Here is a 14924-nt window from a genome sequence, read left to right as displayed (position 1 = left end):
GTCTTACCGGGAAATCCATTGTTCCAGGTTATTATTAAAGCGCCTTGGAAAAATTTATAGCAAAGAAAACAATTTAGGCGGTTAAAGTTTACATTTTTTATACACTATTAGATAATAAGCAGCACAAATAATTAATGAATTAGAGATATGATTTTTAGTTATCCTCACACTTAACACTGTAAGTAATTGCCATGATCACCGTAAGAAAACCAGCGTAAACGAGAATTTATCAAACGTATGATCAAATAAGAAGGTAAGATAAAAACAACATTTATATAAATAAAAAAAAAGCATTTATTGAGTCACCTCCTGACGATATAAAAGCTTAGATCTAAACGCATAATCACATTGTCATATCCTAATTCGCTTATTTTAAACTAAGTATAAATAATTTAACACTTAAAATTAATACTTAATTAAAGTTTTTCCAACTGAAACATATTTCTGAATTACAATTGACGACTCCATGTTTCGAGGAGACGAATTATCAGTTTCCTAATGTCAAAATAGAACAGAGGCTAATTTTAGTCGTTGGTTTTTGGGGTTCAATATCCAACGGGTAAAATCGGAACCTTACACTAAAGCTTTGCTGCTTGTCCTTTCCGTGCCTTTGTCAAGGTATTTATCATGGACCGTGATAGCTATATAGTTAAAATTTTCACCGATGACGTATTTCTATCGCCGCTTTTTAACTGAATGTAAAGTAAAAATAATGCTGAAAGTAATTTTACTTTCAGCAACAGTACGGTAGGATTGGTCATGATTGATGTAACATTTTTTTTTCCTTTACCCTACTTACACGGAACCAAATATTCGTAGCCGACTATACTTACAAAATGAATTGCTTATATTTATAATCTCTGAGTGAGGCTATTAAAGGATCATGTTTTTGCACCCAGATCCACATTACAAGTCACAGGGTTGTTAACTGGGAAACGTAGATCGTTATATCTAAGAGATAAATTCGTTTAAAAATGTACTTTTCTCAGCAGTTTACATAAAAAGTACCTACTAAAATGACACAAATTAGACCCTGGAACCTGTCCAAGACAGGTAACTTTAATGAAGCTCTATCTCTGAAACCATTTGTTGAATAGTTTATTCTTAAACTTTTATACAACTACATCAAGCTGACTTTAAAGCGAGTGCCATTTTTTCATTTATAACCATGAAAGAAACATGTAAACTATTGATGATTTTTGAATTTAGAGTGTAAATAATACGCAATTTTCGTATTTATCCTGCTTTTTACACTTTTTAGCTTCAATATTTACATCTCAACGTTTATTAGAAAACGCGAATTTCGCTTTAAAAGTTGGTACAAAAAATTTCACCATTATGTGAAATGAAACGTCAGGCAGTTAAAACTGATTCCTGGGTCGCACAAAAGAGATTGTTCTCACGAATCGACGCAAAAGTCTATTTACAATAGGTTTTCAAACATTATAATTATGAAGAACGTTTTAAACTTTTACCGCCCAACGACGGCTCTTACTGTGTTCCTAAGAATATCGGTAACTAGTTCAGTCGTTCTGATAATCTTGTAGCCTATTTGGTCGATCAGGGTGATGGCTGTGGAGTAAGGAGTCGGTAGGTCTGATACGGGGCGAAGTGGGAAACGAGTTGGCTGAGTATTGGACGCCGCGCCAGCCCAGGTCATCATTGTCGGTCTGAAAAAGAAGAGTTAACATTAGGGTGACATTTGACAACTTTAAGTTACTATTGAGGCTTATTGATCAGTTGTGTGTGGACGACAAAGTTGGCTGTAATAGTTGGACTAAAAAGTCTACTAGATAAATGATGTTCAGTATTCTTGACCTGTAGCAATAGGACATTTTCCGAGCGGTAAAGCTAAGAAATTGCTTGTATTGGACTTTAAAGAAGTAACTTTTTTTTTGTTTGGACTAGCCTACTACACATGCCCGTCATTGCAACTCCTGTAAGCCAGGGTCTAGAATGATTCAACGAAACAGTTCAGCACGGTGTGTCCCTTTGGAAACGATCATTCCCATAGAATTTGAGTTTTATCTTCTGATGTAGTGTAACGTTTTCTATGCTTTCTAATATTTGCGGAATTTGCGAAAACAAAGGATATCGTATCGAAGAATGTATTTTTGTTTTATATACTCTTTTAAAAGTCAAATAATCAATAGACAAAAAACAATAAATAAATCATACAGATAATTACATATAAAGGAATTCATTAAGTTACCTAGTATACATTGTTTATAAATTCTCAAAGCGTAAGTATGTATAATTCATTTTATTTTATTAACAGGATAATCATGATAGCATGTAATGCAAACTGCATGTTCTGCACATGCGTAGACACGTAAATCACGTTGTAATTACTGTACATGCATGATAAAGCGATGCAGGCTTACACATGTAATGCATTACGTATGGGCTGGGATTTATACAGGTGATACTAGGTTTATACCACGGCGTTTCCTAAGGGAATATCTTTTGAAACTACATGTCGTTTTTATCGTTAAAATTAGGTGGATGTTATTTTTGAGTTCAAAGATCTAATTTTTCTTTAGTCGTCTTCGTTTTTAGGTTCAAATGGCCTGTTTCGGCAAATGGCCTCTTTCAATACGCCGAACACACGGCTTGATAATACGTCAGAATTTTGCTGAATAAAACAACCCAGACACTGCCTAAGACAACGCCGTGGGATCTCTGCGCGAATCTGACTGATTCCATAGGGTCTACGACCAGCTTTTACAGTTATTTTTGCAGTTGTAGAGCGTCACCTCTACCGGATAGAGCACCTCTTTGTTTCCAGAACTGCAGCTGTCATACTCTAATTAAACTATGATCAGGTCGCTGTTCTGCCGATTATCAATCATCACCGTTACAGCCTTAAATTCGTTTTTTTTGGGATCAGCCTTAAACTAGTTTCAAACCATTTTTTTTGGGGATCACATGTGTACTTTGTTGGGAAAAGGCTAGGCCGATGATGATGTGTACTTTAATATGCTAAATTATTTTGTGTGGTTAAATCTTCAAAGAGTTTCAAATATCAGTGCTAGCAATGTTAAATTCCTAATAATATCTATTAGTAAAACAATAAATTCAGTAAATCTTACAAGATTTACTCTTATGTTTTTTCTTCGACAAGCAACAATCGATTAAAACCGCATACATAATACCGATTTATATCTTACAAATATGTTTTTAAATTAACATCAGATAATCAGCCAATCGTTTAGGTATGCATACTTGATTTTACCTCGTAATTATATCTATGGCATTAATTAAAATGCAGTAGTTTATGTAATTAGTTACGGCTGTTATTGCAGTGTCATAAAGTATTGAATTTACCTCTACCTATAAAATCATTCTTTGTATTTGTGTATTGTTTGAGTTTATCTCAAAAACAGTTCAACCGATATCCATGTATTTTAACCGAGTCCAAGTAGGAGTAGGTTCTCAATTAGGATGTTTAATTTAGTTTTGTTTGTTTCCTTAGAAAAGGTTGGTTAGGTTAAACCGATACAGTTAATTCTTTTGTCACTTATCGAGAAATGGCTTTTTAACACTTTAGTTTTTTATTTGAAGTGGGGTAAATGTTAACCGAACGTCATGTTATTACAATTTGTCTTTTAATTAAGGAACAAAAACGAAGGGCAAAACCGAAATCACACCTACGTTCATGCTTAAAAATCATAAAAGGTTTCACATTCAAGTGTACTCAGCAAAACTGGTATGTAAAAAAAATATCTAACTGGTTTGAAACCGAAATACATTAAATAAGGTAGAGATATTTTTTTTTAATTCGGGTTAAGGACATCGATGTTCTCAATCTAAATTTAGAATTCTTATTTTAAAATCATTTCAAACACACCTGGATTCGAGATCTTTCTAAGTCCTTGTTTTTTTTTTATAAAGTGTAACTAATTGAAGGTTATGACGAACTGTCTTGATTAAAGCTAACGATGTTTTTAAGACAGTAATCATTTTTTTTTTAAATTTTAAGATAGCAATTAGTTTTAGAATTATGTGTAAACAAACTTCATTCAAAAAACACAGCGACGCACACATATGCACACATGTTATAATATAATATTTTGTATTCATAAACTTTATTTATGAAATATGTTTTACCTTTGTATTTTTAGATTTTTCTGTATTACCTATAGATTTTATGCAGACGGTTAGTGTCATGACAATCTGTTACCGTAATGAAGAGTGCTGGCAGTAGACAAAATAATAAATAAAATGTTACTATGTTTCTATGTATGTATGTATTAATCAATTCTATTCGCAGAAACAGCTATACAACTGTTAGAATTAATTGTCATTTTCAAGGCAGACATCTGTTTCTAGACCCTTTTAAAGCTAAGACCTTTAAAGAATGTATTATGTCCATAAGTTTGGATTAACATTTAACTATTTTATTAAAAAAAAATATAATAATCTTGGGTTTACTCAATAATTTTATAGTAATATTGGATATGCAGTCAGTGCCGTCAAAGAAAAAAAAGGTCTAGTAAATTTGCTGTCTCTCACAATCACTCATCTTTTCACCAAACTGCGTTTGAAGTAAGGCTTTTATATATGTACATACTTCAAGAGATATGATAAATGACTCGTGGTGTTACTTCTAGTACTAGGGCTTTCAAATTCAAGAGGATTTTTAGGACCCAAAGGATAATGTCAGAGAATAATTAAATCTAATATTAAATTCGTTACTTTCTTTTTTAGATTGTATGTGTTGAAAAATTCTTACCTAGGTGGTGTTGGCCTGGTGACTGCAGGCCGCATGGTGGTCGTGGGTCTGGCTGTGGTAGCCATCGGCCGTGGAGTGATGCCGGCCACGGACGGACTGCCCATCATCAGCTCACCCTCGTCGCCAAACCTGGAACATAATAAGACACTTATATAGCACACGGGTTTTCGGAAAACTATTCTCATTTTCTGTAACTTTGACTTTGAAACGAGCTAGGGTCAACCTAGAGCACGTTAGGTTCATCAACCTCCTAAATATTATCATATTAAGGAGTTTAATAGAAATACCAAAATGGGAAACACCAGAAAATCAAACAGCCTATAACCCTTCAGTGAGTGCTTCCAGACTGATATGGTGTTGATCATAGAAATCTAAATAACAAGGTAATAGAAGTGCCAACGCCGCGTGACCTTGTCGCCACACTGGTGTCTTGGACGACACCAGCGCGCGAACTTACGCTCAGTCGCTCGCGGAACGTCGTCACAGCAAGAACCACTAAAAATGGTGTTTTGCGGCGTTTCTCAGGCTGGAAATTCATCTGCATCGTGTAATAACATAAATAAATAGATAACATTTTATCGGTAAGTAAATTATTGCAGTAATATTGATGTTATTGCAAAATTAAATTTCAAAACGTAACCTTCATTATAAACCATATTTATATCGCACCATCCTGCAACAATTGCATTCTTTACTAATCATTGCCTCTGCAGTAAGAGACTTACAGAAATGCACCGTTGTAAAAAGAGAAATGTATAACGAAAAATAATATTTATCAATGCGATCGTATTTGTAGTGGTACGGCCGCACAAAACTGTCGGAAATAGTGATGTGGTTAAGTGCGGACAAATTATCCAAAATGAACATTGTATACGAAAAGTAACAATTTTAATAGTCGTTCGTTTTTGTGAACATATTATTGAATATATTTTTATTTCAGAATCCCGCAGGATGCAAATAAATACAAAAGACAAGTGGATGACTACCACGGGTAAACGAAATTGGTACCCTACAACTTAGGCCGAATATACACTATGAAATTAGTTGCATGCTTGATAACTTGCCGCCCGCCGCCGCCCGCGCCCCTCTCCATTTTTACGGCTCGGACCGCGCTCGCAACTGAATGTTTCAAAAAGTACGCCATGCGCTATAGCATAGCATTGAATAAAAATTGCAATTTAAACTTATCCAAATCTCATAAATACCTATTTTTTTATTATGAACGTTTACTAGTCATTCGATACATGAACAGGGCTACTTTTGTAAGACGACTAAAAAGTCACCGTATATACCAAACCTACCTAGGTACCAAGTATTTCTTAATAATATTTTTTTTTGTCAACCGACAATTAGCGATTTTTTTTTTTTTGTAAATGGGTACATATTATAATGTAATCCATAGAAGAATACAACAAAAAACATTGTCACTCATAATTTCGTCTTTCATTATATTTCGGATCCGTAGTCAATCCCTAGTGTAGTTTACGTAATCACTACAACTAATGCAAAAACATGCAATGACTGTGTGAGTTAGTAAATCCATACAACGACAAAGTCAACCTTATTGCATTAGACGTACGGCCTAGTGTTGTTTGCTTGGTCTTCTCGATGTTAATGTTTGCGTGATTGCGTAGTTATTAGCTGTGAATGTGTTGAAGCCCCGCCCACCGGCGACATGCGTTTCGATAGATCGCCGCGGTGTATGCCATTTCTATTACCTTGTTATTTAGATTTCTATGGTGTTGATCAATACAAACAAGTAAAGTCCCACCAACCTCGGTTTCAATTCTATTATTAAAAATAGAATTTAAATAATACTAATAATGTTTTAATCATTACGTATTCACTTTAAAATGTTATTAAGTTTCTGACCCTGCTGATTCTAGGATTTAGCATAAATGCCATTACCAATTAAGAGTTTAACTATCTGTCAGTGGTCATGACCAATTTGTTAAAAACATTAAATATGGTTTCAAGGTATCTAAGGCTAGACGAAAAACACTATTTGATATTGGTTTTGGAAAATTTTACTCTGGCGTTGTCTAGTGGGGAGGCACCGAAAATGTTTCAGAAATGTTTGTAGGATAGCACCCCTTGACAGCTAAAGAGGGCTATTGAGGGTTGTTAGTTTTTTTGATCAACTAATCCCAATGTTATCAAACTAGATCACGGCTACGCCCGCCTGGATGACGTCGGATACAAGTAGCCTATGTGTAATCCAAGGGGTTATGGATCACTACCCTATGAGAGAGTCCAGCAAATTCGCGAGTGCCAGAGTGGGCCTGAAGAGGTAAAAAACACAGACACTCTCTCATACTGATGTGTGAGTCTTTGGCAATAGTGTCCATTGAACTTACTATTTAAACATATCTCTTGCCTTAGTTTTGGGCCCCAGAAGTTATTTTCTTATCGTTTTTACTCTAAATTCGTGATGATTCTAAAACGGGCTCTAAATTGTCGACTTACATAATGTCGATTAATTGATAAGAACCTTAATCTATTATTATAACTTTAATATACCCAACATTGTGTATTACACTGCCATTAAGAGCATCAGAATGCCATTAACTTGAATAAAAAAGTTAAATCTATTAATCTTAATCCGTTTACATGGGAAAGTGTTGTTGCTAAGTTTGCAGTTAGCATTGTTTAAGATTATGCTCTAATTAAAGAATTACAGAGAATCTAATTATGAAACTTCTACAGGGTGTAAAGGAAATACGCGACAAGATTTTAACCAAAAAAGGGAACAATAGTGAATATCCAACAAAATATATCTTCCAAACGAAAAAAACAAACACATTTTAAGTGGTATAATTTTCGGAATGTGACTGGATGTGACTTTTTGGAGAAAAGTAGATATTATTTCTACAAAGTTACACATGCATACTTCTTATTACTGACACTTATTTCTAAGTTAACGCTAAATGATACAACGGTTAACTCAAGTGTATTTAATTAATTGTGTCGGTCGACTCCGAAACTAGTCGGGCAATCCCGAAAAATACGCGTGAAAAATCAGTAGTTTTCGCATCATGTATATTCGTATTTGTATCTAGTAGGCTAGATACAAGCTTTACAAAGTAGACGATAATATATCGCTGCTTCGCGTTTGCTTTAATTTGATCAACCATTGTTTTTAATAATTACTGTAGTGACACATCATTAATAATATGGTTAATGGTTTTTAATGGGAGGTTCCGACAAGTTATTAATAGATCTTCAAGCTAACAAATTATGGTTGCTTATGTTCATGTTTTGTTCAATACCTAATCTGCCTATCAAATTTGACGACTAGGTTCTTATGAATCATGGTTATAATAGCTGAATCCCCAAATTTTTCTCACGTGATTTGATTGCCACATTTACGGAAATGTGCAAGTCTTTTTGCTGCTCATGTTTCCTTGTTTCGAGATTCTTATTCAAACAATCGTTATCCATCAAGATACCGATTACAGTAACCTAAATCATCATTTTTATTTCAGTGACTTTGATTTCGAAAAAAAGGAAATTGTTCTGATTGTTCTGAAAGTGGGAAGTCCTATCGAAGATGTTAGTGTAGGTAAGGCCGTCTTGCGCGCAGAATAGGAATTTCACCAAACCGTGATAGTCAGATTACCATACAAGTTGTAACACATGTTACCGATTGTTACCGACCAATTAATGCTGCAATCAGGTCTCAGCCAGAACCAGTCCATCGGAAACCGTGTTCATTGTTAACGAAACATCGATTATATTATTTTTGTGCACGCGAGCCGCGAGATTTAATGGTTACTTATGTAATTTGACACAATACCTTTGTTTTTCATCTGGTTTAATATCATAGACCAAAGTTGGTTTTATAACATTCCAGTGCGAGAGTCATAGAGGCATGAGTTTCCAAGTCGTATTCTTAGGTTTTTATGGTAAAATGGATACGCTACATCTTGCATTTACATAGATGAAGGAAAGATTCAAATAAAATTTCGACTTACTAAACTTATGCCCATGTTCTGATTATAGTGTCAAGAAAATTGGACTTTGTATTAGTCCGATTGCCTTTGGTTTTTGAGTATCCTGATTTCATCAAGTTCTAAGGAACTTATCTACTTGGTTAATTTGTTTGGTTCCTTCCTCATGGCTTACCTGTTTAGTAGGATCGGTCTGGGTGGCGTTGGGCTTGGGGGCTGGGCAGGTGGCGTGGTCACCGTTGGCACCGGGCGGGGCGGCGCCAGGGGTGCTGAAGTCGGGATCGCATTGCCTAATGAAGAAATATGATTATGCTAAACATATATTACTGTTAATTTGTCTTGGTGTTTTAAAAAAATGTGTATTATATGTAATCCTTTGTTAAAAAAAGAGAACGACTATCCAGATTCAGCGAAAGGAACTTTTGGTGGAGTTACCGAATTAGTTAATTTGTTCAGCACATGTATAAATTGTAGCAACTTGAATGGCTAGGATGTTTTCATACTTAAAATAAATATATTCCCAAAGTTAATTCTCTCAAGAAGATCAGTCATATTATAAATAACACGCTTCACTTTCCAACCAACAATCCGACCATTGTTACAATTTGTTGTTTGTAAAAACACAACATATTTATCATTAGAACTTGAACAGCGAGTCAAGTCGCAAGTCGTGCACAATAAAGCTAAGCTTTTCAAGGGTAACCACGTTATCTCGGTCGACATTACGAATTGACAATTCTCGTTCGAGACAAATAAATCCGACTGCAGTTAGACTAACGACCAGCCATTTGAATCTAAAGACACGTATACGTTATATCTTCAGTTGGTTATACCATTAATGGCGCAGAAAACATTAAGTTCACAAACTTGTACTAAATTATCGTTAGTAAAATCTTTTTGGTTGATACTTGCAAATATTCAATTTAGATTTTAATGTCTTAAGATGCCATTTTTTGTGATGACATAATAATTAAGGAAGCATTTTTTGTCGTCATGAGAATGTCAGTAATAATCAGTAATTACAATTTTGGATTTAATTATTCTTTAATTGTTAACTTGATATGTTGTTATTATTTAATTACGGCATTTGAATACTGGTTTTGCATTTTACGATTGATATGTTTATCTGTTTATTACCTAGACAATCTAACTAGTGTTGAGTTGAAATCTATTTTTTTACATTTAATTATTTTATTTTTTTATTATTTCGTTATATAATATTATAAAGGCAAAAACACTTGCCACTTTGTGAGACGACTGTATGAAATAGATCTTAATCAAAATAGCTTATAATTATACCTATAAACTACACATCATAAACCCTCCACTTGTTTGAATTATTTGTAGCAAATTAAACAAACGTCTATTTGTACTTAATTTCAGCCTTTGATACTTATTACGACCTAAACTCATAATAATATATACGAGAAAATTGAAACCTTAATTTAGTAAACTGTAGAAATATTATGCCTTTGATACAAGGTGAATCCTTACCTGATCCAGGGATGCTGTTAAAATGTTCTTTAGCAAGGAACTCCTCGAAGTATCTGGTGAAGTCTCCGGTGGGGTCCCACCGGGAGGCGAGCTTAGCCCACTCCTCGGGGTACTCGTTCTTTAGCCGTTTGATCACCTTTACTGCTGTTCTCTTCTGCCTGTCTGTGCAGCGGATGCATTTCGTTCTTAATGCTTCTGGAAGTATTCCTGCAAAGAAATAAAAACGTTTAAATAAGGATTCCTGAAATCTAAAATGATGAGGAATTAGTTGATTGTCTTAAAATATTCAGAATTTAATGAGGTACTCGAAAAATATAACTATGATAAAACGGGAAGCAACACCGTTATTTATTTTTCAAGTTTAATTCATATGCTATATATGAGAAAATCTTATGAGAAGATTTGTTCATAAATGTTTACCGTAAATATTTTCATTGTTTTATTTAAAACCGTTATTTCGAAATTAGTCTAGCTGGCAACTATAATACAATGATGGACTAGCAACAGATTCTAGATACAAGTCTTATTCTATTTGGTCATAGAGATTACCGTTTTAGTAGAGACTTAAGTATTACTCTTGACCTAGTCTCTCGATACGTTTTCGAGATTAGCATGCGAAGTCGATATGCACTCAATATCCATACTCAAATACAAGAGCAAGGTATGTTTGATCTCGTAATTATTTTATGTTAACATGATTAAGCTTTCTTAGGACTTTTAATTTTAAGCATTATAAAAATAGTAAAATCTTGCGGCATTAAGTAGTAGTAATATTTTGTCTTTAAAAACCTTCGTGTTTCATTGTTGAGAGAGTTGTCAAGAATTACGTATAAAGCTGATAAAGGGCCATAAATATATCAAATGTTTTTCTTAAGTTTAAGAGAAGAATATTCAGTGGAATTAAAGTTGGAAAATTAAATGGAAACACAAGATGTAAAAAAATAAAAATAGTATATATTTTGCTACAGGTTGAGTAAAAAATCGCAATTATGTAAATCAACTCGTATTAAGCTTTATTCAGAGTTATTAGTCAGTTGAGGGTCAATGTGGTCTTCAAATAGTTGATTTGTCGACATAGCTTGATTTAACTTGACATTCTGAAAAAAATGGAATAAATACATAATGAGCTACAAAACTTTGTATGATGTTAAACAAATGAGAAGTTTTAAAAACTCAGTGTGTTGTGAGAATGTATTCTTTACTACAGCCCGTTCAATGAGCTCTTTCTTTATTCAGATCCAATTGTAAAAATAATAATTTAAAAAACAAAAAACCCGCCTGCATGGATAACTACAATTAAAAATCAACTGAAAAGACTGAAACAAGATAAAAAATCAAAACCGAATTGCAGTCGGAGGCATGCGCAAAAAGATAATAATTTATCATATAGAAGCACTTAATTTCATGCCGCTATATTGTTTTTTTTTTATATTTCACCTACCTAAGAACACTCGGGCTATTAAGACAAATCTAACGATACCCCAATGTGAAAATCCATTCAACGGTTCTAGAGACAAGGTAATAAAGAACATTACATACATACAAGATACGCGCTAAACACATAACCCTCCTGGCAGTCGGGTAAAAACAGGATGGCTCACTATACTGCAAAAACAGCCTCCTTAATTTCACAGTGCCAACATTCTAGAATTAAAATAGTTAAGATTTCAAAGTAATCACACATTTTAAAGGACATTTGGCACTGCCCTACTTGTATCTCGTTCAAGCAACGGTTCTCAAGACATTTTCACATCAATCAGCTGTTTTACTGTTATGGTGACAGCTATGGTAATAAGTAGATCATGTGTAATGATGTTTTGTGGGTTTCGTAAGTATGTTTATGATATATTATCGAAAAAAATATTCACCAGACAGTTTTTTACCAGACAGTTGCTTCACAGATTTAGGTCTTTGATACTAGAAAATTAAGGTATTTTTTAGTTCCAAATCTTAACTCACTTCTATTGTAGATGTTTCTTAGTTTGATGAATCTTTGAAGGAGGGGAAGATGCAAAACTGAGAGCCAACGCTTAATGATCAAAATTACACAGAAATATAGTGTAATAAAAGACTGCAAAAGTAGATTAAATTAAAATTATTCTGAGATTATGCTGTGGTTAATGTGTGGCCGACATTGGCAAATGATTACATGTTATAAAAAATGATTTGCTTCAAGAATCCATTAACTACACTGAATCCAATTTATTAAACGTAATATTCTTATTAATCTGTCTTTTTTTAGTCTACATATGGAAAATTTTACGAAGCTGCATAACAAGATTTTTTGTTAGCAATTTAATTTTCTTGTTATTCTTGTTATCAAGATTTATTCCAGTGTTTCCAACTCATAAAATTTAATCCTAATGATGGACCAAAAATTGTATTTAGTTTCTTTATATTTTGGCAGAAAAAACACATTCACAATTCGATATTTTTCTTCAACAGTTTTTATTCAAAATTTGATTTAATTCATGACGACTGTTGGTGTTATGTTGTCGTTCTAAAGATTACTGAGTGAAAAGTGTTGCATTTTATTTGGGAATATTATGATCCTAACTGAATAAATCTCAAACTTCGCAATTTAATTGAGGTTTTATCAAATTATCTTAAAGCGTAATTAACGTCGTCTAATTACGAGTTTTATGAACCATAATAACTATTGCGCAATTTTATTAATTTATTTTGGACATTGTTTAAAATACAGGTTTTAAATAATTGAACTTTATACTATACCTAAATGGTTTTACCTATGATATAATATTACCAACGTTAGTAAAAAAAAATGTGTTTGTGGAACTCATTTTTTTATATTGATTTAACTAATAAAGTGATATTAATTACAATTTCTCAAAAATCTATAAATTCTGTAATCCTGATATGATATTCGTGTTGCGAACTTCACAATTGACAAAGTGTATACAGATTTCCGCATACTTGCATAATACTAAATTGTACAGTACACCACACATCACAAAATTAAAGGAAAATCACCCTTATTGCTTTACAATAAAGTACTCATAGGTCATTCCCGAAGTTTAAGGTCCCCTGTACTTGCAGACCGTGTTCAGATTAAAATCTTTGTTTATTTTACTCAGGTTTCATAGATTTTGAAGATAATGCCTCTATTTGTATTCGCGGACAGTCGCAATAGTCGATCACGATGCCGATGACGTTATAATATAATTGTTTCCTTGTTTATTATAAACAAAAGGAAACCTGCTTTGTAGGGAAGGTGAGTTGATTTTGTTTCGACTATTGTATACGCTTGCAACTATAGCTTGCATGAATATAGTAACAATATTTTGACTGCACTTATAGTCGGGAGGTATCTGTCATCACGCCAAAACCACTGAGCGCTTTGTGTCGCGAGTTCGGTCCCTGCGTAGAACAAGCATTGTGTGATCTACGATTGTTTGTGCGGAGTCTTGGTGTTAAATGTTTGTAAAAGTCCAAGCGACACAGGATTGAAATACTAATGATGAATCTATGACTTTACAGCAAGCCATGTCACTCTGCTTTAACATGTGGTGTTAAAGTAGAGTGAGATGGCTGGCTTTAGTCGGTGAAATGCATTCGAACGGGAGGATTCATTAGTTCTTAAAATGAATGAAGATATTATGTTCATGATTGGGAGAAGTCGCAGTTTTCGACACCAGTTAGTACAGTAGATTCCATTTGACAAAAGTTAAAACTGCTAATCAAATACTTAAAGTAAAAATACAAACCATCGTTTCAAAAACCGAAATAGATTAAGGAAAGTATAATAAGCTCATTACTACTGAAACACGGTCAGTAGATCAGTTTTTATACCATCATCAAAGTATGCCTTATTAAGGTATTTAAGGGTAATTTGATAATAATGAGTGCTACCTAGATCTCCAGTCCATTCGGGTCAAACATACGCAAATGTGTCCCGATTTCACTTGACATTTGTGCTATTGATTTGTAATATGATGCAAATGTAACGTAACAGGTCAAATTATAGTGTTATTAGATATCGGTTTCATAACTTGTTAAGTTTATAACATACATTTATATTTTATTTTTATATAGACTCCCACATTAGAGAATTTAATCCTTGTGTCGCGGGAGATTCGCTAGAGACACGTCGCATTAAGTGGGTGTGGCGTTATGATCTCAATCTCTCGGCTATCAAATTAATTTAGGTATGTAGAAGAAAGTGTATCTGACTGAATTGACCAAGCGTTCACTGAAACTGACTGAAAAAATATAAAGGTTCTTTCTTTATTTGTTGCTAGCTTGAATAACTTATACATGTTATGTGATACATTTTAAAATATAAAAGAACTATCAAAATATTTCTTCAATCGCCATTTGCCGTGACTTTGTAAATGAGAACTTTATTTATCAGTACTTAGGTATTTCAATACCTCCATACATACTTCATGTTTAATCAAGTTAAGGATAAAATCTCGGCAATAAATCATGAATCCATCGGGTTATATAACCATACAATAGTTAGCAAAGGAATGAACACTTTCAACAAAATCTTTATTCCAAAGCAATAAGGCATATTATCGTAACTGGGAGGCAAAACCTTACGTTCTACCGTACAAGCTACGCACGTACATATCGGTAATAATATAATTGCAGCGATTAATGTGAAAAACATTGTATCAACAAGAAAGCATTGTATTGTAATGAACGCCGCGAGAAAAGTCCATTGTATACGAAGGCTGATTTTCCGTTGATTGATTTGCGTCCTAATGTGATGATTGCGTGTA

At 33.6% G+C, this 14924-nt stretch overlaps 1 protein-coding gene across 1 annotated transcript in view; it reads right to left on the bottom strand.

The window, feature by feature from the left end:
* Window positions 1-270: 270 nt before the first annotated feature.
* The window catches only part of LOC113505352, a 38347-nt gene continuing 23693 nt past the window's right edge, over window positions 271-14924 (bottom strand). The window contains exons 2-5 of the mRNA XM_026888003.1: window positions 10180-10386; window positions 8861-8975; window positions 4736-4864; window positions 271-1670 (exon numbers count right to left, since the gene is read on the bottom strand). Coding sequence (XP_026743804.1) covers window positions 1472-1670; window positions 4736-4864; window positions 8861-8975; window positions 10180-10386 — 650 coding nt within the window. The 3' untranslated portion in view covers window positions 271-1471. The remainder of the gene's footprint in view (window positions 1671-4735; window positions 4865-8860; window positions 8976-10179; window positions 10387-14924) is intronic.

The sequence above is a fragment of the Trichoplusia ni genome, chromosome 2, assembly GCF_003590095.1.
Source record: "Trichoplusia ni isolate ovarian cell line Hi5 chromosome 2, tn1, whole genome shotgun sequence".
Taxonomy (NCBI): domain Eukaryota; kingdom Metazoa; phylum Arthropoda; class Insecta; order Lepidoptera; family Noctuidae; genus Trichoplusia; species Trichoplusia ni.
Note: the sequence above shows the minus strand (reverse complement) of the source record. Positions and strands in the feature narration are given on the sequence as shown.